Below are 24,897 nucleotides of genomic sequence, written 5' to 3' on the forward strand. Positions count from 1 at the left end.
GGTTTCTTTCTTTAATCATAGTTTCCTGATCACTTGTTACACACCCAGTTCCCACAGTTTGTTGTGGTAAGTAAACTTAAGAGACCTTTTAATTTGGACTCTTTCCTTGGTTCTCAAGAGGAAGTAGTTAGAATCACTTCCTGTTCACGAGTTGAAATTCATTGCCTGAGATTCCACAGTTGTGCACAGTAATGTTCAACTCTCCCCCGTCTTTACAAATGCCTGCTGGTGAAGCTCAAGCTGAGAAGGAATTAACTACTTTTGGTAGCACTAGGGCCAGTCTACATATTTGGCACATGTTCTGCTGCCTGGGGAGTAAACTAAGGGAATGAGGTGACCCCTCCACACATAGGACCAGAAGGTGGGGTTGGGGTGGGGGAAGACCTTGCATCCTTGTTCCCAGTTTTAGTTTCTCTCCAGAGATTGATTATTCAGTAGCTAAAATATTCAATTAGTCATTTAAAAAAGCTTATCATTTCTTCCTTTCCCTTCCTGTGGCTCACTACAGTCATTTCCTAATTTTCTTTCTATTTAAATTTTTGGGGCCCCTAATATTTTATTTTCAAACCACAGACTCTCAGGAGGACCTTAAAATCTTTCAAGTCATTACTCTGCTCAGTGCTTCAAAGTCTTCACTCATTCTCCACCAGGCTACCCATCTAGGCTTCCAAAAACCACTCTTTTGCAATACCACTCATCATCTCAGATGCCTTTTATTGTCTGTTGGTTGCCAAAGATAAAAGTGGGAGTCGTTAGCCTGGATAACAGGGCTCCACCCAGGCTTTTGACCCCACCCCATTTGTGCACAGCAGAGCCTGCTCTCTGGCCTCCCCACCAACTCGGATCACTATTTTCTAACCTATCCAGAAGTAGAGAAAGTTCCTAAGAGGTAATGGTGTCATGAGTGAGAGCACTGTCTATAGCAACAGGCAGAGCGGGTTCAAGTTCTAGGTACTAACTCTCTGACCTTGAGCAGGTTATTTATTCTAAAACAGTTTCCTTAGAGGTAAAGTAGGATATTTGTGGCATTGAGGGAGCACATATGGTAGGGTTTATATGGTTTCTGTTACATAGTAGGTGCACAAGAAATGTTAAATATCCTTATTTTCCCATCAGGTAAGAGTTTTAACCAAATATCATTGAAGTTCCCTTGCATTTAAAAGACTAAGTCCAAGAAACTTATTGATCACCTGTACTCCACTTATCCACAAGCCCAGCAACTCAGGGCTGTAGGTTACATTTCATATTTCTATAGCTGACTCACATACCTTTAATCCTGCAGAATAACCTTGTGAAGCAGGTGGTTTCATTCTTGCTCAATTAATGAGACAACTGAGGCCCAGAAATGTCTGAGCCACACACTGTTCAGGCAACTCAACGGGTGTAGATGCAGCCTTTCTGCCATCAGGCCTGTTTTTGTTTTTTGTCTCCTTCACTGGGTGCAGAACTGTGCTTCACAGAGCCTCAGAATCCCATCCATTCAAGCCTCTGATCTTCCCTTTTCAATTCACATCCACCAAGGAACATTCCTTATTTTCCCCACTATGCCATTTCAAAGGGTGGGACCCATTATGAAGTAGGTTAAACAAAGTAAACCCACTTTGGCTAGAAAGAAAATTAATTCAAATGAAACACAATTATTTAGGGAAGCCACTACAGAACTTTATGTATAAGGAACCATATTGTATATAAGTGGTAATACAGCAAAGACTTAAGTGTTAATGGCAAGCCAGGCATCTTGCAGAAATTACTTGTTCAAGTTACTTGTAGCTTTACAACTCTAGGTTAGAGAGAGGAATGCAATTTATTGGCCATGTTTCACATTTTTTTCCATAAATCTTTAAATATTTAAGCACCATAAAATTCAAGCATTTCACACAAATGTGGGAGCCAGCCTTGGTGGTTTAAAATGCATTATGCAGAGTTTCTGGCAGATAATAACAGTGACAATTACACAGTACTGATCTTTAACGTCAATTGTTTGTTCCCCACAGAACTTACCAGTAATGTCCCTGCAGGAAATTATGATTGTGTGTGTGTTTGGTACAGTAATTTTGAGGATATAAATAAAATAGCATTCCCCAAAACATTAAGAATTGACCAGGTATAATAATTCTAATCAGAAATTTATATGCCTTTTGAGAATCATAGCTCTCTATTGTGTGTTAAAAAAAAAAACCCAAGGAATATTTTTCACATTGAATAATTAAATAAAAGATGTGGCCATAATCAATGCATGATGATAGCTATTTGTGAGAGAGATAATCTAACTTTAACTTTCAACACAAGAGTAGGTATTATGTCCTATCATCCTATTAGATAAATGAGGGAAGTGAGGTTGAGGGAGTTGTGGAACTGGCCCAGGTGAACCAGCTGGATAGAGATGGAGCTGGATCAAGATCTGCGTACAGCCGACTCTAAAGTCATTTTCCCACCATTCTTGTAGCTGAACCAAGTAAAAGTTACAATTGTCAAATTATTGCAGTGAGCTGATAAAACACAAATCTAATATAATTTCCTGGAACACAGATGGTTTGCTAATCTACAATAGGCTCCAAATAAAATCTTTGATAAAAATCTTAAGTTTCATGGACCATTCCACTGGCTATTTTTCTAAGCACCATTACATACACACAAATTTTGTAGAGGCATACTTTTGCTAGGAAGCTCTTAAATCAAGAGGGAATAGTGGTTACAGTATGAACTGTCATGGCACAGTACAATGAAGGGTCTTCTCTAAGCCAAGTCTTTTAAATCTCATCATTTCTGAAATTTCATTTTATATTAAAAAATTATTTTTGAGGGGAAAAGTGATGACTAAAGCTTAATTGTCTTTCTGCAGGAGTTGTAATAGGAGATTGTGGGTGTGCAGAATGTTGAACATTCTGATATTTTGAAGTAAGAAATTGCTTATTTACCATTTTACCACTGAGGACCTTATATGCAGACCTGAACATCTAATGCCTAATGAGGCTTGTAGAATTATCATTGAATAAAAGTGTTGGCAACAGTATGCTCAGTTCTGCTAGCACTGGACAAATGAAGTGTGGTCCCTGCCCTCCGGAGGCTTAGATTTTAGTTAGGGAATGAAGGACATGTGCTGAGACCTTAGAGAAGTACTGGGGAAACAGAAAGAGGCCAGCCCCACTAATTGTATTGGTGGCAGCTGAAGAGAGTCCAAATCTCCTTGAGGGAATTCACATGCATGCCCCTAATTTAGTCTTGAAAGATATGTAGGCATCTGCCAAGTCAGTAGACCAGAGGGAAGATATGGCTGGTGGAAGAGAAGGAACCAAAGGCACAGAGGTACTGTGAGAGTTTGCAGAACAGTGTGCAATTCATGGTGGCAAGAGACAGTCCCAGGTGTAAACCATGGACAGTTTATGCTGGACCTCTCACCCATTGTGAAGTCATTTGGACTTGGGCAATGCAGTCATTGAAGGATTTTAAGCCAAAAGATAACAAAACCAAGTTTGGATGGAACTTAGATGGCAACTGAGATTTGAAACTGGAGGAACTGGTCGGAAGAGGTCTACTGCAAGAGGGTAGTTGGAGAGTCTCGTTAGGTACAAAGAGGCTGGAGAGGAGGCAGCAATCCAGGGGAAGATGACTCAGGTGCAGCCTGGGGAGTTGGAAAGCAGAAGGAACCCGCCACATGCAGCATGGAGGACCACCTGGTGTCCTTCCCAGAATAAGGATCCAGAGGGAAGAAGCATCCTAGTCCTCCAGCATGAGCCTCAGAGCACTTCCCACTAGGCAATCAAGGTACAGTCCAACCAGTTAGGGGGAGAGAGATTTTGATAAGGATCATTTACCAGTGATGGATTAGAACAAATTCATGGCCTTCAAGAGAAAGGGTAATTTAAAGCACATTGATATATAACCAGGTGAAAAAAATAATGGCTTAAAATAAATAAGTTATTTTTCCTATTCTGCCAATTTGACCATTTAAAATACTTCTTCAAAGCCAGGAGGGCAGCATTTGGGCTATATTTAGAGAGGACTCCTGTGATATCAGTATTCTGAACTACCTTATACTCACTGTCCCAGACACACTGGAGGAAAGTCCACTTAATGCAGCCTAGTGTTTGTTGTATTGTTTGTTTGTTTTACATGTTTTAAAGTTTGCTAAGATAATATTCTAATACCAGAGTTAAAGGATTTAAAATAATTTAGCAAACAAGATACAATTCTGATGTTCCATTTTTCACCCTTACCTCTAATAGGCTTAAATTTGAGCTACCCAGACATATTTAACATGCATAGCATGGTTAAAAGGGGGGCAAATTAACTAGGAATGTTTTGCTACATCAATAAAAAATTTCATCTTAAAATATACATTTATCTTTTTAGCAGAATGTACCCTTAAAATAGATTGCCCTCCCACAGGCAGCCCATAGAAAACACATTTAAAATCTATTCTACAGAGAAGAACTCATTACTAACCAAAGTTTGGCAAGGAAAACATTTGTTATAAACAAAATTTTAATTGAGTTTTCTCTCAATTATTTTTAAGCACACTGAAAGTAAGCACTAATATGGATGTTACTTTCATGAAAAGTTCCTTCAGTTTTCTCCTAAACGACACTTTCTTTATGTGAGGAAGATCAGTTTTCTGAAAATCTTTTCTAACAACTCTTCTGTTTTGTAGGATTAGACCACCAGATTCCTGGCAAAATAGAAAACAGACCTTTTCCTATTTGAAAGTGACATAGCTTCTAAACTTTTATAAAAATTACTGATGCCAAATGTCAAATGACTGCCTCGGTACAATACTCATAAAAGGTATGTTTTTAAAATTGGCAAACTGGGATGTTCCTGTAAACACGAATCACAGGAATATAAAATTCAAGTTGTAGATTGTCTTTGTTTATTTTAAAGACTGTCCATACCTTCCTGGGGGGGGGGGGTGACCCTTAAATGAATTTTCTTACCTAAGCTTAATTAAGTCGGCCCTTAATTTACTCCCAAGTGCATAATGATAGCCCTGTCATGTCCCCAAGTGAGCTGGCATTATGTATGTGGAGAGAAAGTGTCCATTGTGAGCTGTAAGGAAGCTCTGCAGGTTTTCCTGGGGCGGGAGAGGGATGCTTTATAGAAACCCTGTGCCTGCCTGAGTAAGCCCCATGTGGCTTCAGTCCCATTAGCACTGAGGACCCCGACTGGGGAAAAGCAGTCTGTTTGGGAGCTCACTGCAATGGAGAGTCAATTTTTGTGAATCACTACTTTAATATTCATTAATAGCTTTTAGGCTCCTAATCCCTTATTGAATATATTTTTTTCCATAATTGCTACTTTTCAAAAGGGTTGCCAAAGTAGGCATTTCCATTCTCTGAAAAATGCAGAAGAGAACATAATGTTTTTATATTCATCTGTGATGTGTTTATGCTAATGTCGCAGCTCTAGAATACAGCGACTGTGGGCCTTCCTGGCACAGTGATTCATTCTGCTTTGAAATGAACTGTTAATGCTGGCAGTGTGGATTATTTTTTTTCTTTTTCTTTCTTTCTTTTTTTTAAATCTCTTTGGGTCATGGTTTTATGATTATTTAAAGTGCGTGGAAAAAATAGATTACAGAGGAAATAATTTTTGAAATGTTGAAAATCTCTACTTTCTGGTTTCATTTGTTGCCCTATTTTTTTTTTCCTGTAAAATCCATCCAAAAGCCACTATATTATAGAGTAATTGACTTCATTTGTTTGAGATGCTGTTAACCAATGAATGAAATTTTCGGTAGCATAATTTGTAATCTTTCTTTTACCATCCACTCACCTTTTAGGGGATTCACATATTTTCAAATAAAGCCTATACTCCACCATCCCCAACAAAGTAAGAATATGTGGGCTTCATCTAGATTAGTGGGTAAAAACAAATCCACCATGTAACCTTTGCTTAACCGGTAAGGAAGGAGGGAGGAGGACCTGGAGGACTATGGGAATGACCACCTTGAGACAGGGAACAGCTGAAAATGAAGTGGGGTCCAGAATGAGCACCAGTGAATCTCTTAGCACAGCCTGGGAAGCCTGAGCTCCCTCCGAAGTGTCTCTTGGCACACGCTGATGAGTTCCGCCTTTAGCTATACTTCACACAGACCTGGCACCTGCTGATTTTCTGGCGCTGGGCCTGGCCGTCTTTCAAGGTGTCTGGTGAGGGGGCGGAGGAAAACTGCATGTCTGGTTTCACCGACGTCAGCCAGAAGCTGTACTCATTTGCGAAAAAGTGGCAAGTTCCCTGCCGGCCCTGGCATTCAAGGAACGGTGCCGCTCTGAAATCTTCCAGGCAGCTGCCAGGCGACATAAGGGCCTGCCCTCCTCCTTGGTCCCCAGCTCCTGTGTGCTACACAGGCAACAAGAGAGAATTAGGGCTCAGATACATGCCCACAGCCCATACCCACTTCGGGGCCATGCCCAGGTCTGGGCCCGCTGTTAACATTTTTCTGTAAATCATTCCATAAAGAACAAAGTACAACCCGCTGGGAAGTAGTAGGAAGCACACAGCAGAGCCAATTTTGCCAATAGCTAAAGCAAATCCATTTTCTAAATTCTACCAAAGTGATAAAAAAATTGACAATAAAAAAATAATAGTGGCCCTGTATCTCAATCTACTGTGGTTTGTAATGGCGTTCATGACCTCATGTCCTACTGCTGTCTGCACAGAGTGAGCAAAATTACTGTCCAACCCAGACAGAAAGGGCCAGAGAAGGTGCTAGAACACAGCAGGTGTGACAAGACCCCAGGGCAGGGCACTCACCATCAGGAAGGAGTACCCGATCCAGAGGCTCCTCCAGGCCCGTGGACACGGGGGGATGGTCTGGTCCTGGCTGTGCACCGCCACCGCCTGTGCGGGGGCCTCGCACACGGCACAGCGGCTGATGTACGGGCGGATGTCCTCCTCTGCAAGGGGCATCATGGGGAGGGGCGCTGCGCTGGCTAGCCAGTAGGACTTGTCATTCCTCCGGGCATAGTGGCACACTTGGTGGATGTTGCAGTAGGCAAAGGGCAGGGTGCTAAACATCGGAAGGCAAGACCCCGCCAGACCTCCGAGCAAAGGAGAGACACCAGTGTGAGCCGCCTGTGCTTTCCACACAGGGCATGCGCAGACACCTGCTCAGGTCTGTGGAGGCTCAGGTCACAGCCTGCTCGGTGGTGGTGAGACCGCGTGGGCCAGTCCTCATCTGCTCTTCCCTCCCCCGTGAGCCCAGCAATGGGCAGGTGCTGGAGGTGCTTAGGATCATCTGTCTAAGTGAAGCTCAGGACCCAGGCGGAGCAGACAGGCAGGCAGACAATGAAAATTCAGCCTGACAACCCTATGAAGGAGGGGTACCTGGGGCTCTGGGAGTGACAACTGGAGGAGTTATTTGAAGCTGGGACTTGAAATTTATATATATATATATATATATATATATATATATATATATGTGTGTGTGTGTGTGTGTGTGTGTGTGTGTGTGTGTCAGGGTTGGAGATGGAGGTGACTATTGGAAGAAGAAGGTGCAGCAGTGAAGAAGGCCAACCATGGGTGGGGGAGAGAGTATCTGGGTGTCTGCTCATCTCAGGGGGGTCTGAAGGCCAGAGGCAAAGGGGCTGTGGGATGGGTGATCTGGCCAGACCAGGGCAGATGGGGAGGAGAAGAGAAGGCAGCAGATTCAAGAGTAAAATGTTCCTTCTTCCTCCTGTCCCATGCTCAAGGGAACTGTGATGGGAAAGGTCACAGCTGAACCCAAGGAGAAAGGCAGATGGATGTATGAGCAGCTGTCACCCTAGGCTTGTGCCTGTAACTCTCTTTCTAACATTGGGGTCACAGTCCCCTTGGTGCATCAATTCCCACTGCCCCTCAACCACTGCTATCTTGGAAAGACAGTGTTTGTCAGAACCCAGTACCTAAACCCTTGCCTGCAAGTCCTGCAGTTTAACAACAAATTGGTGCTGGCAGGTGCTATGAAGTATAACCACCAGGCGTGGCCATGTGCCACTGTACATGTATGAAATCCAGGAACTCCCCAGGTCCTGATTAAATAGTTCACATTTGGGAGTAAAAACTGCCTTTTATGACAGAGTTGTATTTACCTTACTGTGGAAAAATTGTTTATTTTATCTTATTTTTTGTAATGAATAATAGGTGGCCAGATAATAATAACTATAAACAGAATAAGTTTCTTTGATACCTCAAAAGATAGTTGGCAATTAGCATAGTAGTTTTTGAAGTAATAATAATCTCATAAAAGATGAACATTGATGAATCTGTAATATTAACCCTGAGGTATTATTCTCCAATGTCAAGGGAATCTTGTGATATATCCTTACCAAGGTCTTGATTGTGAGCTTTCTCTTGGCCTTCCAGGTATAACAGACTATACCCGGTCCAGAGCTGGGGCATGCCCACAGGGCAGGAGGGTTCTTGAGCTGTCTGACTGTGGAGTACTAGGAGGAAGCCACTGAGGTATCCAGGGCCAACTCCTCTGTGCCCAGGATCACCAGGGGAACCAGGAGGGCCTGGAGCAGGAAAGAAAAGAAAAGCTTAGGGGGTTCTGTTCAACAAACATTTCCAAGAACCTCTATTCCAGTGCTGTACTGAGCACTCAGAAGAGGGAAGGAAGCAGGACACAGGCCACTTCCAGGAGTATCCCCCTCACACAACTGCAGTATACACAAACACAACTCCTCCAGCAAGTGCCACAATAGGCACAAACACGACTCCTCCAGCAAGTGCCATCTTCTTTCTGCATCTGCAGGTGCCGCAGTCATGGGTTCTGCCAACCAGAGATTGAAAATACTCCAAACAAAAAATTGCACCTGTACTTAACATGCAGACTTTTTCCCCTGTCCTTATTCCCTAAACAGCAAAGAATAACAGCTACTTACATAGCGCCTACATGGTATAAGATATTAAAAGAAGTTTAGAAATGATTTAAAGTATACAAGAGGATGTGCATAGGTCATGTACAAATAGTATGCCCGAGGAAAGCAGCCTTGGATGTTGGCATCTGCAGTGAGTCCTGGAACTAACCCCAGCTCGTGAATCCTCAGGGATGATTGTATTTGGTACCAGCAACTTCTAGGTGCTTGAGCTACATTCGCATAAAAAGAGAAAACAGGGCAATCCCTGCCCTCCCTGAGCTTCATGCCACTTGAGGAAAAGAAATGACAATAAGCATAACAAAATGGGAAGTTGTAAAGCACCTTAGGAAGTAGTAAGTGCTGGCAAGAAGAAGAACATTTAAGTGTGGTCTCCCTGCCTTCTCAGACCTGGCTGGGGGCAGGCCTCCTCAAAGTTGGTCTTCATACAAGTGCCAGGCCTCTCTGGCTCCAAAACACCAAAACATTATAGGTTCCACTCTGAGGAGGGGGCTTGGGATCCACACACATCCATCTCTCTCTCTCTCTCTCTCTCTCTCTCTCTCTCTCTCTCTCTCTCTCTGCTGGGGGTTGAGCCACAGGGTGCCTGCCATACCGCTGAGCTAACCCCCACACCTTTTTTTTTCCCCAGGCTGGTCTTGAACTTGCAAAGTTCTCTTCTTTTATAAGGGAGTGAGGTGGAAGGAAGGGCTAGTTTTAGAATTCTTGTTGGCAGATGGGAAATAAGCACTCTTGAAAAGCAAGCAAGGTCTGTCCCCTCTGACACCCCAAAGGAGCTGACCTGTGACCAGGCCAACTGGCTCTTTCTAATTGCCAAGAACAAAAGGTGAAGTTAGACTTTGAAATGAAAGGTGTTTTGTTTTTGCTTTAATCAACTTGTTCCTGCAAGACTGACAGGCTCTCCCCATCTACACTGTAAATCAGAGATTACTAAGTGGCTGCTTGTGGACTGAATCAGGTCTGCTCATGTGTTTTGTTTGACCTGTAAAGATTTCACAATTCAAAATTTCATACTTGAAAGAAAAGCATGTTGGATGTGCATCTGTATAGGGAACAACTGGCCAAAGCCGCATCTTCTAGAACCAAGCTCCACTCTGCTGCAGGCACTGTCCACCCAACCCTCCTGGCTCATTACTGCTCATTACCAACCAGGTGTGGACTTCCCTTGACAGATGTTCTCCAAAGATAAGATTGTGTCTTAAGTATTTGGGTCCTCATGCCTGAAATGCTACCTGTTTTTTTTTTTTTTTTCCCTCTCTATTTTTTTTCCTTCTGATGTGCTGAGGATGGAACCCAGGGTCTTACATATGCTAGGCAAGTGCTCTACCACTGAGCTACACACCCATCCCCTATATTCTGAAGAGTCATATCTCCCCTCTTACCTACTCCCCCAGTTTTTTCCTTAAGAGCTCTGTTATATATATATATATATATATATATATATATATATATATATATATATATATATATATATCAGTAGCTATTTCAATAAGTTCCAGATGCCAGGGTGTCCGCCTATAATCCCACCAACTTGGGAGGCTGGGAGAGGAGAATCACAAGTTTGAGGCCAGCCTGGGCAACTTAGCAAGACTCTGTCTCAAAAAATAAGACTGGGGATGTAGCTCAGAGGTAAAATGCCCCTTGGTTCCATTTCCAGTACCTACCCACCTACCTACCTATATACATACACACATGGATAAGAAGTAAACTCAAAAAAACCACAAGCCAAGCCATACAGCCAGTGACACAGGTTGGAAACACTCACTGTGCCCAAGATCCTCAGCAGTCTCTCAAGGGCAATCCCATAGTAAACCAGGCTGATGGGCCCTTCAGGGCCTTGAACACTGAACAGCTGCAATAGCTGAGCCATTCATGATGATGCAGAGCAGTCTGGGAGAATGCTGACAGGATTTATGAACTAGATCTGTTGGATGGTTTTACATCCATTTGAATATGGGAGACACAGCCACCCGCTTCTCATGTCTCCCTAGTACCTGCTGAGCTGGCTTCTAAGGCAAATACTTCTAAGAACATCCTGTTTGCAAAGCTGCCTGAGAAGACAGAGCATCTTAGATCCCCAGCATCAGAGAAAAGAGGAGAAACAGAAACCCTTACCTGGGGCTCCAGGGCAACCAACCTCTCCAGCATCACCTTTGTGTCCAGGAGGTCCAGGAGGTCCAGGGACACCATCATTGCCCCTCCTGCCATCCAGTCCAGGTTCTCCTTTGCACCCTGTGGACAAATTCATGACAGTGGTAAGAATAGCAAGGCTCCTGGGGCCATTGCCACATGCACGCAGGTGCCAGCCCAGGGCTTCCTTCTTGACTGTGCTGCGCCAGTTCATCTATTCTTCTTGGCTATGAAGCTACAATTATGCCATCTCCACTCTGCAGCTGGGACAAAGGAGTCTCTTCATTAAGTAGATGAGCCTGTAAAGGACTGGGCCTGACTCAAAGCAGGAGACTAGGAGCCATTGAGAAAGAGCTTTTCCCATTTTCTTCAATATTATTGTATTTTTCCTTTAGAAAAAAACTTAAACATGTATGGCTTTTATAATTACATATTATCCTTTGGAATGAATTTTTTAAAGCCTCAATGAAGGAATGAGTGAAATTTAATAGGATTCAGTTGAGGGTTAAGTTAAATTTGGAGCCAGCAATTTTTAAAACAGCTTTTCAATTGAGTGTTTACACTGGGCGAGGTTATCGGGCTAATCCCTTCACGTGGGTTATCCAAGTCACTCTTCCCAGCATCGTAGAACAAGGTATGCTCTTATGCCAATAGGTAAAACCAGCTAGCCAGGCTGGTGACCTGAGCTGGGTTCACAAAAGCTGGCTGCAACAATAACTAAGAAAACGGCGAAAGAAGCATGCAACACACAGAAAGACCTTTTGCTTGCAGGAATCAGGGTTGGCTCTGGACCTTAGGGATCCGTTAGAAAGAGAGAGAGACAACGCTTGAAGCCAACCTATTTATTGAGGAAAAAGACATTCGAGAAAGTTCAACCCAAATAAGGCAAGGGATTAGGTTTCAGGGGGTTGCTTGGTGATGTCCTGTGGCCAGCAGATTGACTGACATCTTGAAAGGCCACACCCATCTCAGGTGCCCTGTGGGATCAAAGACAGAGCAAGTGAAAAGGGCACGTCACACAGTCCAGTCAAAGCAGCAACATCTGTCCGGTCCCCTCATGTGCTCAAATGTTCATAGCTCACACACACAGCCCATGGCTGGCTTGCAACAAGTAGGGAGAAGGCTCAGGCCATGGAGTCCATCAGGTATGGTGAGCAGCAAACCTGGCCCCAGGAGGCCAGGTGTAAAGGTTGCTGCGACCCTAGCCCCCCCAGGGTCTAGGGACATTCTTAGAGGATGAAAACTTGGAGACTATTGCAGCAACCATGCTCCTGGAGGGGTTAAGTGCCTGATTACTTCTTTTGTCCAGACATCAATTAATTGGCCAAGTCTCCATTTGGTCAGAGTGGCAGACGTGGTCATTGTCTTTGGGAAAGTTACTGCTCTAGCTGCCTGAATTACAAGCCCTCTTCTTGTTTGTTGTTGTTGTTGTTGTTGTTATTTTGTTTGTTTGTTTTCTCTCTGTTCCACAAATTAACTTATTAGGGACAGATTCGTGTTGCTCTCCTCTTAAATTGATATGTTGAAGACCTAACTCCCAGTGTCTTAGAATAAATGACTAAGGAACAGGGCCTTGGAAGAATTGATTAAGTTAAAATCAGGCTGTTCGGGTGGGGCATAATCCAATCTGACTCTGTCTTTCCAAGAAGAGGAAACTTGGACATACAAAGGGACACTGGGGATGTATGTACCTGGAATGCACAGAGCAAAGGCCATGTGAGAACCTGGAAGATCACCATCTGCAAGCCAAGGAGAGAGGCCTCAGCAGAAACCAAACCCACCAACACCTTGAAGTTGGACTTGCAGCCGCCAGGGCTGTGGTAAAATTCTCTGTTGTTTCAGCTACTCCACCTGTGGCATTTTGTAATGGTGGCCCAAGAAAACCTTAAAATGTACCTTAAAACTAACCTTTAAGTCCAAGGGGGCTCTCTTCAGTGGCTTTGCATCTTGCATCCTTCCTCTGCTCTCCCATAATGATGTGAGGATGACAAAGCTGAGGATGCCAATCAATCTGCAGTTCACTGAGATCCCCCCCATTTAAGAAACCAGTTTTGCCCATTGACTTGGGCCTCAGCCCATCAAATTGATGGATTAAGAAAAGATAGAAACCCAAATCCTGTGCCTTAAATCACCATCCCTGTCAAGGAAAGGATGCATGGAGGCTGAAGGAGGGTTGATTTGGTTTTGGCAAGCCAGCAGAAATCAGATATTCCCACAGAGTTTCCTTCTCTGTCCTGTCTCTGAAAGGCCCATCCCTGAGCCTCTTTTGCCCCAGACCAGGCCCTAATTGCAATTACCTGTAGTCCAGTCCCTGGCCTCCGACCTTTCCCTGCCACCCCCTCTGAGAAACATCCTAATGGAGCATCTGAATCCCCCGAGATGGTTCTGTGAACAGAAGCCCAAAGAAGTTCTCAAACAGTGGTCCTCCCACTTTGCCTCAACAGGGCTGGGGTGGGGCTTGGAATCTACATTTCCAAGTTCCCACTCGTTGCTCTTTCCAGGGACCACATTTTGAGAATGACTGTTCCCAATTATAAATTAAAATTTAAAGCTAAACTCTTTCTGGTAATAAAAGTGGTAGTATATTCTGAAAATCCCATATCTCTGCCTCTTCTTTTTGTTGTTGTTGTTGTTATTATTATCTTTTTCATATTTCTGCCTAATCTTTAAGCCAGAAATTCTACCCGGAATTTATCTTAAGGAAACAACATTGACACTAACAATAGCAAGAAGATGTTCTGTTTATCCGGTCAGTTCTCAGTGCTTTCTCTGATATTTACTCATATAAATCACACCGCCAGCCCTTTCAACAGATGCAGAAACTGCATCACCGAGAGCTTATGTGGCACAGTACGAGTAGTCCAGACCCAGAATCTTCCTTCCTAATGTTAGTTTGTTCTCCTTTACAATCAGGGCTGCTTATGGGTGATTATGGGTTGCTTATTCATTACCCAGAAAGATATTCATTACCAGTTGTTTATTATGGTGAAAAATGGAAACACTTCAATTACAGCAGTTCCTTGAGGTTGGTCCCTGTAGCAGCAGCAGTACCACCTGGGAACTTGTTATGAATAAGGAATCTCAGAGCCCTCTAACAGGAGTCCAGGGTGGGGCCTGGCAATCTGTGTTTTCACAAGCTCTCGGGGGATTCAGATGCTCCATCAAGCTTGAGAACCAAAGCCTTAAATATCCCTTGTGACCCTCCGTCCCTGGCTCCAGGTTAAGTTCCACTGTTATGGATTCCCACATTACCCTTTCTTAACACTCCACACAGCTACGCTAATTCAGTGAATCCCTTCATTTTCTGCTAGCCTGTTGCTCCAAAGGGCAGGGCCTGGTTGGATTAATTTGTTTCTTGCAGAGCAGCTGGCACTAAAGCAATTAATAAATAATTCATGAATGTGGTAGTTAAATAAATTATGGCACAATGAAATAATGCAATATTCTGCAGCCACTACAGATAATATTGTAGAAAAATATGTAATGACATAGAAGTAATGGCACATTAAAAAGAGCAGTGTGCAAAAGAATATGCATAGAATAATCTCTTTTTTAAAAACGTGCAGAAATGAGACTGGAAAGATATACAGGCAATAAATAGTACCGTTTAAAATGTTTAGTTTCTTTTTTATAAAAACGTGTACAATAAGGATTTCTTTCCTCCTTTTACCAAATAACTACCCCCTTGGCTAATGCTACCATCTCCTGTGCCCTACCATACATACCTCTCTCTACAGTTCTCAACATCAGGTGGTTCTGCCCTTGCCCACTAGGGGGCGATTGGCAACATCTGGAGACATTTTTGGTTTACCTTTTGGTTGACCCGTGGCGAAGGGGTCTGATTCTGACATTTAGGTGGTTAGAAACCCGGATGCTGCTCAGTAACCTATAATGCACAGGATAATGGATTATCTGGCTCCAAATGCCAACACTTGAGAAACCCTAGGCTGAGAAACGATGCTCTACCTTGTAGGTTATGCCCGAGGGTCCTGTATTCATTCCCGAAATATTCATCTAACACTTCCTATGACCCAGGGCTGTGAAGGGTAGCAACAATGAGTAAGAAAAAGCCTGCCTTAAAGTTATTGTGTTCTTTAAAGCTGTGGTCAGAAAATCACAGGCCGTGGGTCCCACTGCCAGGAGTATGCTACGGTGATACTAGACATATGTTCATTCATTCACACGTTGTCTGTGCTTGTGTGTCAGAGCAGCCAAAGTGAGAGGTCACCACATCAGGTGTCTGGCTCCAAAGCCTATGAAACCTACTGTCTGATCTTTACAGGAAATGGTTTTGGCCCCTGGCCTAGGAGGATGGACAGAACGAACAAGCAAATACATATACCTCTGGTGGCACGAATGTGACACTAAAGACTGTAAGTAGAGGACACAGAGAGAAGGGCTCTAGCCTTGAGCCTTGGATTCAGACAGGAAAAGCTCATAAGGAAGGGCAGAAGAAACAGCATGTGCAAAGGCCTAGAGGAAAGTGGGTCATGGCACCTTCAGGACCTAAAGAGGGCAGCTGGGGGCATTTGTAATGGGCAGATATTGGATTTGTCCCTGGAGGGAATAGGGAGGCTCTGGAGAGTTCAGAGCAGGGGACTGAGGTGTCAGGTGATGAAGATGTCTTGCTTCCCTTCCTCACATAAGCCCACTACCTCCTAGAACCATCTGGAATGTGTGCCCCTCACTGCTTGCATTCTAATACAGCAGCCTGTCTGAGGCTTCCCTCTACCTTCTGTCCCCAGCTGTTCTCCCCACCCTGCACAAGGTGGTTGAGTTGCATTTAGTGAGGACATTCTGATATTTGATGTGCTGACATCATGCCTTTGGAGCACCTATTAGAAACAAATTTGAGTGCCCCATGGTGCCTAGACTGCATTGATTTATTCCCCTGGTGGTACTAGGGATGGAACTTAGGGCCTCACACATACTAAGCAAGCACTTTTCTTTACCACATCCCAGCTCACCTGGGTTGCATTTTGCATGAGATTAAGGGAGAAAAAAGATGTCATCCTACCCAGGGAAGCAGAGCCTACCTGGGGAAGGGAACCTCATCTCCCCAGGTATGAGCTGCCATATCCCTTTCCACTAGCTTTAAAGTGAACATCAGTTCTTTGGGAAGGAGCTCAGATATTCTCAGAGCCCCTGACAAGATGATTTCAGCATACAGCCACTGTGCTGTTCTGGAAAGGGCTGGGAGGAAACATTGCAGATCAAAGGCATCTGTGAGGAGAAAGCATTAGACCTTCTGGGTGGAGGATCCCTATCAGTTGCCAAGTTATACTCAGCTGTCGCCTGCTTAACCTAGGCAAGAGCAAACCAAAAGTTTGGGTTTTCTCTGCAAGTCCAAGCTCCAGCACCTGGTAATGAAACTGGCTTAGGGAAAGAGAAGGTTTGAAGTAAAACAGGAAGAAACCAGCAATGTCATGGAGTGGGGAGGTGTTTCTTCTAGTGGCAGCTATTTCTACACAACCAGCCAAAAGGGTGGTATACCCCAACCGCCACACACACCTGCAAAATTATCACCTTCAGAAAAGCACAGAAAGCAAGCAACAGGTGCTGCAGGTGACCATGCCACTCAGGGTCGGGCCACTTTAGACACTCCTGATAGACTTATCTCCTTAGTAACTGGATAGGATGATAGCAAGGAGAGACCAGATGGGAGAGGGGAACCGGAAAATATTGAGGGTGAAGAGGGCTCCTTCATAAACAGGAATCCAGAAGCTGTATAAAAGAAGAGGGGCTCAAAAGACAGTAATGGCTTCAGAGCAGGCGCACAATAGGATAAAAAGAGCCCCAGGGACTGAGCTATAGGGGAATGCAGTTAACACCTCGAGACCCTGGAGAGAGGGTGATGCTTCGCCTGGAAGAACTAGGCAATATTTTTGTTTTGTTTTAGCAGTATTTACATTCTGTGGCAGAGAGGTGGCCTTGGGATGTCCCTACTGCCAGCCAGAAGGGTCAGGGACACCAATAAAGAGAGGACATAAGAAGCCAGGGATGGGCCCCTGCAGATGAGCCCTTCTAACCTATATCAGGAGGAATTAGAGAATAAAGGTGATCACACCTGGGCCCACATAGCAAGCAGAGCCTCCTTAGGGAGCTCACAGTTTTTGGAGAGAATTTGCATATGCCCAGGATCACTATCAGGTGATAGCACACAGAATTTACCCATTTGATATTTGTTCTTCTCAATTACTATTTTTGATTGTTTTCCAAATCTGCCATGATGGGTGAATCCAACCATCCATCGGGTCTCAATTTTGATGTTGAGGCAAGGAAGTGGTCTCAACCCAGCTGCCAGCCACAGTCAGATGTGGAAAGTTTAAAAGCACTAACAATCAGGCCCCACCTCCTTCCATATTTATTGGTCTCACATGAGGCTGGGCACCAGTCCCTTTTTAAGCTCCTTCAGGCAATATGGACCTACAACTAAGACTGAGTCGCTTTGGAAGGCGTTATTCTTAGCTGAATCTTTTAAAGACAGCATTCATATAATAAAGCTAGGGTTTCTCAAACTTGAACTTGTATGTAAATATCCTGGGGATCTTGTTCAAACAAAGATTCTGCTACAGCAGTTCTGGTAGTGGGGTTGAGTTGCTACTATTCCCATACTCAGAGCATCAAGAATAGAGTTGATTCCTAGTTCCCAGGTTAATAGACCAACCTACCCCACTGTGCTCCTATCTCCTTCCTGCTGGACGATTCTGGCTCCTCAAAGCCCAGTCTTATGTCTCTGCTCCAATGCCAGCTTTTGCTGGGTTTTATAGTCCTGCAATCCCCCACATGGATTTAACCTCTCTGTGCCCTCTTCTCCTGTGCCATTGGCCTGCAACTCCATTAAAACACAAATTACAATCTGCCATTGAGTGACGTATGTTCCACTGGCTATTTCTGCCATAAGGCTGGGAGACCCTGGAGGAAGAAATCATCCTATTTATCTTTGAATTGCCCACAATAGCACTGTAGTTTACAAAGTGTAGAGGGAATCTGGAAGTATTTGCTGAAGGGGGGAACCCTAGATATTGCAAACATATGCATAACATATATGTTTGGGTTTTAAAATGAGAGTGTGTGAGTTACACTGATGGGTACAGAGATTTACCCTGGTTTGAGTGACAGAGAAAAAGACCTTAAGTAAGCACCAACCCAATTCCAGTGTTCCCAGGCTATTAAGGAAAGTCACTACAACTGACACTGAGATTCTGCACAAACACAGAAACAATGCAGCAAATACCAACAACAAAAACCTCTGTTATTTTGAGGAAGGCTCCGGAGATGTTTTGCTTCCACTTGAGAACCACACAGACTCCTGTTAAGGGGGCACTTCCTGGATGCTTAGGAATCACAAGAAAAACTGGTGGTAGAAAACTCAGTTCTACTTCTAATTCCTTTGTCTGTGAACCACAGCTGGGTAGAGGGGAAACAAGAGAGGGACTGGCCTTCTAATAATCTGCACACAGGTTTTCTGGAATCATGGGCACTGCCAACTGGTCTCAAGAAAGCAGTGACTTCTAGATGCCCAGCCTCAGACTGCCTGATCTCTTTGTAAATTACTCATCATGGAGGGGATATGTGAGAAGAAAATAAACCACTTGGAGAATGCTGTTCACAGAATCGTTCAGTTTAAATACCCATAATGATCCTGCTGCCTTGACAATGGTCACACCAGGTACACTTAGGTTGAGAGAATAATGCAGTCATTGCACAAAGTCAGAGCAACCGTCCTTCACCCTAGCCTTCTTCTAAGTGACACGTCTTCTCTTCCTTCTTGAAGGCTCCGTTTCTGCTCCACCAAAGCCTGACTCAATTGCTTTTCACTTAAAACCAAGTCAATAGCTATTCAAGGTGATTGATAGGGCATCCCCTAGACATTTAGGATGCTGTCTTGCCAAGGGGTTTCCAAACTCTGCATCCAGAACTAGCCAACTATAAAGGATTTAAGTAGGAGCTCAACATAAAACACTTCTCAGAGGTATGTGGATCTAGTAGTGCATGATTAAATCTTTAGAGCTATGTGGAAATAAATAAGGAAAATTTCACTTTTACTAGTGGTTTAGGCTCCATACAAAAAAGCTATACAATAAAACACCTAGGCTTTCATTTCAGCAATATGTTATGCAAATAACAAATAAAGTAAGGCTCATACCTAGTCCTGGGGGGCCTCTCTGTCCTGGGAGCCCCACAGCTCCTTCTGGTCCTCTTGTGCCTGGCACTCCAGGAAGCCCTGGGATCCGGGGACAGGCATCCACATCTGCAGGTGGCCCTGGTTCACCTGGAATTGGAATCACCCCCTGTGTGATGGGTTCAATGTTGATGAACAAGATCCTTCTGCATTCTCCAGTTAAGAAGAGGTTTCTGACACTATCCTGAAATGTCAACAAGAACCTCCAACAGTCTGGTGCCCATTCCGTGAAGATAGGAGCTTGTCTTGTTCACTGCAGGGACTCACAGAAAACTTCCAGAAAAGTGTTTGTGGCATAAGTTACTGACTTGTTATAACTGGTGAATGGGACATCGGAGGAAGCAGGAGCACAAAAGTTGGCTGAGGCAATGATAATTTGATGATCTTTATAGGATTTCTAATCTTTGGGCGATTTAAAAAAAACTGGGGTGCTAATCACAGATGGCATTCCAAGAGGGACTTGTGGATCCCTAAAGTTCAGTTTAGTGTGTCCTTAATTCATTACTGTATTAGTAGTCAAGTAGATTTTCCTAGTGTCCCTTACTAAATTTCAGGATTGCTAAGGGCTCTAACACGGTGACTTTCAACCTTGAAAGAATTTTGGAATAAGCTGGGAGACCTCTAAAAATATTCTGAAGCCAGGATGTAACCTTCACAATGTCCTTAATTTGGCTGCACAAAAAAACCCAGATGGAGTGCTTTTCAAAAGACCCTTAATCTAGACTTATTGCCCAGGTGTTCTAGGGTGAAACCTGGCGTTTGTATGTTTTTAACCACCCCAGGTGACTCCAATGTCAGCCAGGCCTGAGAAGCACTATTATGAAGCTTAGTTCTGACTTCAGCACCTCAGATTCATCTGGCAAATTTGTTCACCAAAGTTTCTGAGTGGAGGTCTGAGGTGGGGTCTGGCATCTGCATTTCTAACATCTTCTCAGGTGAGGTGAATGATGTTGTTGACCTGGGAATCTTACCTTGAGAACCATCACACTAAAGAGCTGATGTTTTAAAATTCTTGGTTATACTTACAACTTCAAGACATTTCTTTTCCTCCTAAAACTTCATTCACTTGCCTTGCAAACATCCCACAAGGGATAAGAAATAACATTGAGCAATAAATAGCAGCCAACACCTACGGAACACTCTCAGGCACCAGGCCTGCACTAAGTGCTTCGCTGCTAGATTCCCTCAATAGCAACATGTGGTGCTACTGTTATTAGAATGTCATAGGTAAGAAAACTTGGTGAACGACTTATGATCACACCACTAACAAGTTGAAGAGTCAACCACATGTCATACAGCTTCAAGAACTCTTAATATCTGTGTGATGAATTCTAAGAAATGAACGCTTAATAACACACCAGTTGATTAGCTATAGTTTCTTAAAATTCATCCAAATGTGCATCATAATTTTAATAATAGCTGAAAAAGATACAAGAAAATTCTAGCACAATGTGGCCACCATCACAAGCTCTGGTCTGCACAATTCTTAATGTACTGTATAAATTGCACTTGAACTCTACAGACTCTTTGGAATGTAACCCTTTATAAATTATGGTTATGAAGCCACAGGCAACACAGGGAAAGATATATTTTCACAATCTGTCTACTTTAGTGTAAAATTTGGCTTTTCCACTATGAGTGATTTGGGGAAGATGCATGGGAACATTTCTGATTTTCCCTGAATCATCTTGGGCCTTTCATGGGTGGTTGGGGGATGGAGACTTGGCTGGTATTTTAGATTTAGAATTTTGATGTTATCTTCTAATGAATTTCTACATACAATCACCACAGAGAGAGAACTGAAATGAAAACCCATTAAATGTATGGCTATGATTTTTAAATATTAGCAGTTAAAATAGCAAGATTTAAATATTATTTTATTCTGCTTTTTACTTTTTAATAAACCAGATGCTGAAAGAAAGGGACCAAGGTGTCTCTTCTAAGGACCCTAAAAATAATATATAGCATCTGTATTCAGGGCGATTTTCATTGGGGTTATAACAGGTGCCTGGAAAGAGTAAATGCAAACATTCACGATTTTTCTTTATTTCTTTTGAGAAACACTTTGTATTCTCTTTGAAAGTGCCAGATTCTCTTACACACAAATACACTTTGTTTTTATGTCATAAGTGAATACTTTCTTTGTAACACAAAGAAGTGTGGTTCTTGAAAAGAGACTCCAGGGTATGACAGGAAAGGCTTGTCACAGTACCTCATTGGCTGGCAAGGGCCCGTCTTTTAATAATGTCCACACTACTTATTTTAGGGATGTTCTGTACATTTATATTGTAAAATCCAGAAAAGGAACTTACATGAGCTTTGGAATTTGAGGGTGGGAGCACTCAAACTTGGTGCCCCGTGGAAAACAATACATGTGACATGCCTTGGCCACCACGGGGCTAGAGACATTAGGATGCTCTAATACGAGGTCACTATGTCTGCAACAGGGAAGCAAAGCATTGAACCCTGACAGAGTTACAGCACCCCTCCATAACAATGGATCGGCTTATTTCACAAAGACAGCAAAATGACAGAGAAAGCAGACTGAGGAGAAATGATCAATTGCACAGCCGTGCTTACCTCTGGGACCTGGAGGGATTCGAAGCCCAAAACGAGGCCATGCGAAGATTTTCACATGGTGGAAAGAGATTTTAAATTTGTGAATTAGGACAAAAATGACAAAGATTGTTTGAGAACATAAATAATAATTTGGGACAGCATCAATGACAAGCAGAGTGACAGCACCTTATTTACATGAAAATGTCCACATCAATGTGACTGACAGGAGTAGCTATGATTCTGTACTAATGGAGTTTTCATCTCTAGAAAGACTTGAAATGCAACTCTCTGGAGAAATATAAAATTCTGGTTGATTTCTTACGGCAAGTGTGCCCTGAATTAATGTGGATAGGAATTCTCTCCATTTAAAAACCTTTTGAAAATTCTGTACTAATTTGCCAAATTTCATAGGCTATGCACAGAAAGGGAATGTAAAAATAAACCAAGTGCAAGTTCACCATCTTTGTACTAAGATGCCCTTTATCTGTTCTCTAGAGTGCTTTTTTCGGAGACTGAAGAATATTATGAGTTACCACTACATTGCTTGGTCTTGACCCAGACTCTTGAAAGACATTACTCCTGCCAGCTTCACAGGCACACATCTGTTTCACTCTATAGAGTTAAATTAAATAGCCTTTAACTTTCAAAGGAACTAATGCACTTTATAGGAAGTAGTTAAATAGAGCACCGGGTGAAACCCATGGAAATTCATGGAAAGGTAGTGAATATACAATACCAACAAACAGTAATCAAATCCATCTTTGCCTTTTATGAGAAGGAACATATGTTTGCTTAGAAATAGTGTATATAACAGCATCTCTTAATTTTTGACCTCACTCATTTTGATTAAAAAGATTAGTTTATCAAACATGAGTCTTCATGATACAGCCTGAGAATAGTGTATTTTTTATATCAGAAGGGCTTAATTTCAGAATAGTTAACTATTTTCTGAATGATGACTGTCAGTACAGTTTAGGTTGCTCAAGGGATGGCCATGCATGAGAAGCTTACCTGGAGGACCTGTGGGCCCTTTTCTACCTGGAGGTCCAGGTAAACCCTTCTCTCCAGGTGGCCCCAGAAGACCAGGTGGCCCTGGAGGCCCTGGAAACCCCATTGGTCCTAAAATAAATGTAAAAATGAGGGTGCTGGAATGAAGCAATATGAAGACAATGACATTTGATTGACTTTAGATACCCACTCCAAGAAAGGGTCCCAGAATAGAGATCAGCCTCAAGTCTGTCCCTAGGACAGCCAAGAGCTGCCTGTCTGAAGGGAACACAGTGGTCAGTGAGAAGGATGAAGGAGGACATGTCCACGACCAAGATGAAACTGAAGGAGAATGAGAAGCCTGTGACCCTGAACCTTACCTGGTGTCAGTCAGATGATTGAACCCCGGGGAAAAAAAGGAAAGAGGTTTGATGTTGAGGAGCCAGGTGCCCCCAGCTGGGATCCTATCTCCCTCTTGACACTTTCTTAATTCTGGAACCTCCAACGGCTCAATTCTTCCCCTTCCATCAAGTCCTTTTGTTTCTTAGATTTCAGGACAGGCCCCATCTCCTCAGAAAGGCCCTCTCTGGAATCCCAGCCAAAGCCCAGCAGTTCCCTCTGGGCTCCTGGTTCAGAGCACTGAGCCTGACTATGGAGGTGTGAATGTCTGTCCTCCATTGGGAAACAGCACTGAATGAGAGTGGGCTGTTTAAATCTATGACTGTTACATTCCTGTGGTACCTAATACATGCTGATGAGACGGAATATTTCCCACTGCACACATGGTTAAAGAAAGGTAAACTGAAGGAGTCCCTGGTCTTCTCCACAATAGAGCTCTGTCTGCCCCAGGCCCTCTGGGAAGGAAGTGAAGAAGCACACTTACTGCTTCCACCAATACTCCTAATTCCCTGCAGATCCTTGGGCTGGTCACCATGATTTACGTGGCCTGCTGTTTCCCTGGGCCTAGAGTTTATGTCCAGGTGGAGATTCATTCTGTAGAGTAATAGCTGGGGAAGAAGAGTGTCAGCCAGCCCCCCTCCTCTTTCTTCTGCATGATTAGAACATGTCTGTCCAATTCTGATGTCCAATAATTGGAAACCCACATACTTGCAGATAAGAGCCACATCATCTGAAATTGATTTTATTGCTAATACAGATGAAGAGGGTTGCTGTATAGATGTGTACTTGCACAATTTCACAGGTGCCATTTGCACTACCCTCATGGTGGTTTTGATCTCCCCTCTGCCCTAATCTTTGCCATGCTTCACATTTGCGTCATAAATAAGGCAAGGTGCTAGCTATTGGGTCCCTTGGCCAACATGAGTAGATGCTCTTCTGATACCAGGCTTCATTATTTATACAATAAAGGAGTTAAAATGTATAATCATTAGTGGTCCTTTTTCAACAACAACAACAAAAAAGTTCTATGAACTTAGTAGTTCTCTGAAATTTTCATAAAAGCAACTAACCACATATAGGTGCTGTCTGCTGAGCATTTGAAATATGGTCAGTCCAAACTGGGTTGTGCTAAATGTGTAAAATACACAACAGACTTCAAAGGCAGGAACAGCAGCTTCATACAGAAAATAACTAGGTTTGCACAATCAGTTGTGTTATCTCATTGATAATTTCATACTGAATTCATGATTATAAATACTTTAAATTATGCATGTGACTTACATTATATTCCCATTGCTTGGTTATGGTCTAGGAGTGACTAAAGATAAACTTGTATTTTTTTATTTTTACATGTCCAAATTGTACCCAAACTTGGAGACTTTTGGGGGAAGTAAGGACATTTTTGAAATATACTCCCTGTTTCCACAAGAAATAGGAATGACACCATGGACGGATGATACCCCAGACCCTCAGGAGTAAGAGATGGAAACCCTTCACATACCACTTAAGGAACAGCTTGTATTCATACCTTTTTGGCCATCTTTTCCATCACATCCTGGAACACCCTGGCACCCTGGAGGGCCTGGGGGACCTGGTGGCCCCGGTGGTCCCGGCAGACCACAGTCACCTGGTTCCCCTCTCAGGCAGTCAACACTCCCAGGAGGCCCTGGAGGCCCGGGTGCTCCTGACCACAGGAAGAAGGCAAAAATGTTTCAAAGACAAAGGTGGCTACCTGAAAACTTAAGAAAAGTAATCTAATGATTTGCAAGCAAGGGATATAGG

General features: G+C 43.3%; 1 protein-coding gene across 1 annotated transcript in view; it reads right to left on the reverse strand.

Annotated features, from left to right (window-relative positions):
- Positions 1 to 2,396: 2,396 nt before the first annotated feature.
- Positions 2,397 to 24,897, reverse strand: part of COL4A4 (collagen type IV alpha 4 chain) — a 135,693-nt gene continuing 113,192 nt past the window's right edge. Inside the window, exons 42-48 of the mRNA XM_081260757.1 lie at positions 24,644 to 24,799; positions 22,741 to 22,848; positions 19,135 to 19,260; positions 10,971 to 11,087; positions 8,304 to 8,492; positions 6,751 to 7,037; positions 2,397 to 6,336 (exon numbers count right to left, since the gene is read on the reverse strand). Of these exons, the coding sequence (XP_081116883.1) occupies positions 6,073 to 6,336; positions 6,751 to 7,037; positions 8,304 to 8,492; positions 10,971 to 11,087; positions 19,135 to 19,260; positions 22,741 to 22,848; positions 24,644 to 24,799 (1,247 nt within the window). The 3' untranslated portion in view covers positions 2,397 to 6,072. The remainder of the gene's footprint in view (positions 6,337 to 6,750; positions 7,038 to 8,303; positions 8,493 to 10,970; positions 11,088 to 19,134; positions 19,261 to 22,740; positions 22,849 to 24,643; positions 24,800 to 24,897) is intronic.

Source organism: Spermophilus citellus (genome assembly GCF_964194105.1).
Source record: "Spermophilus citellus genome assembly, chromosome: 11".
NCBI lineage: Eukaryota > Metazoa > Chordata > Mammalia > Rodentia > Sciuridae > Spermophilus > Spermophilus citellus.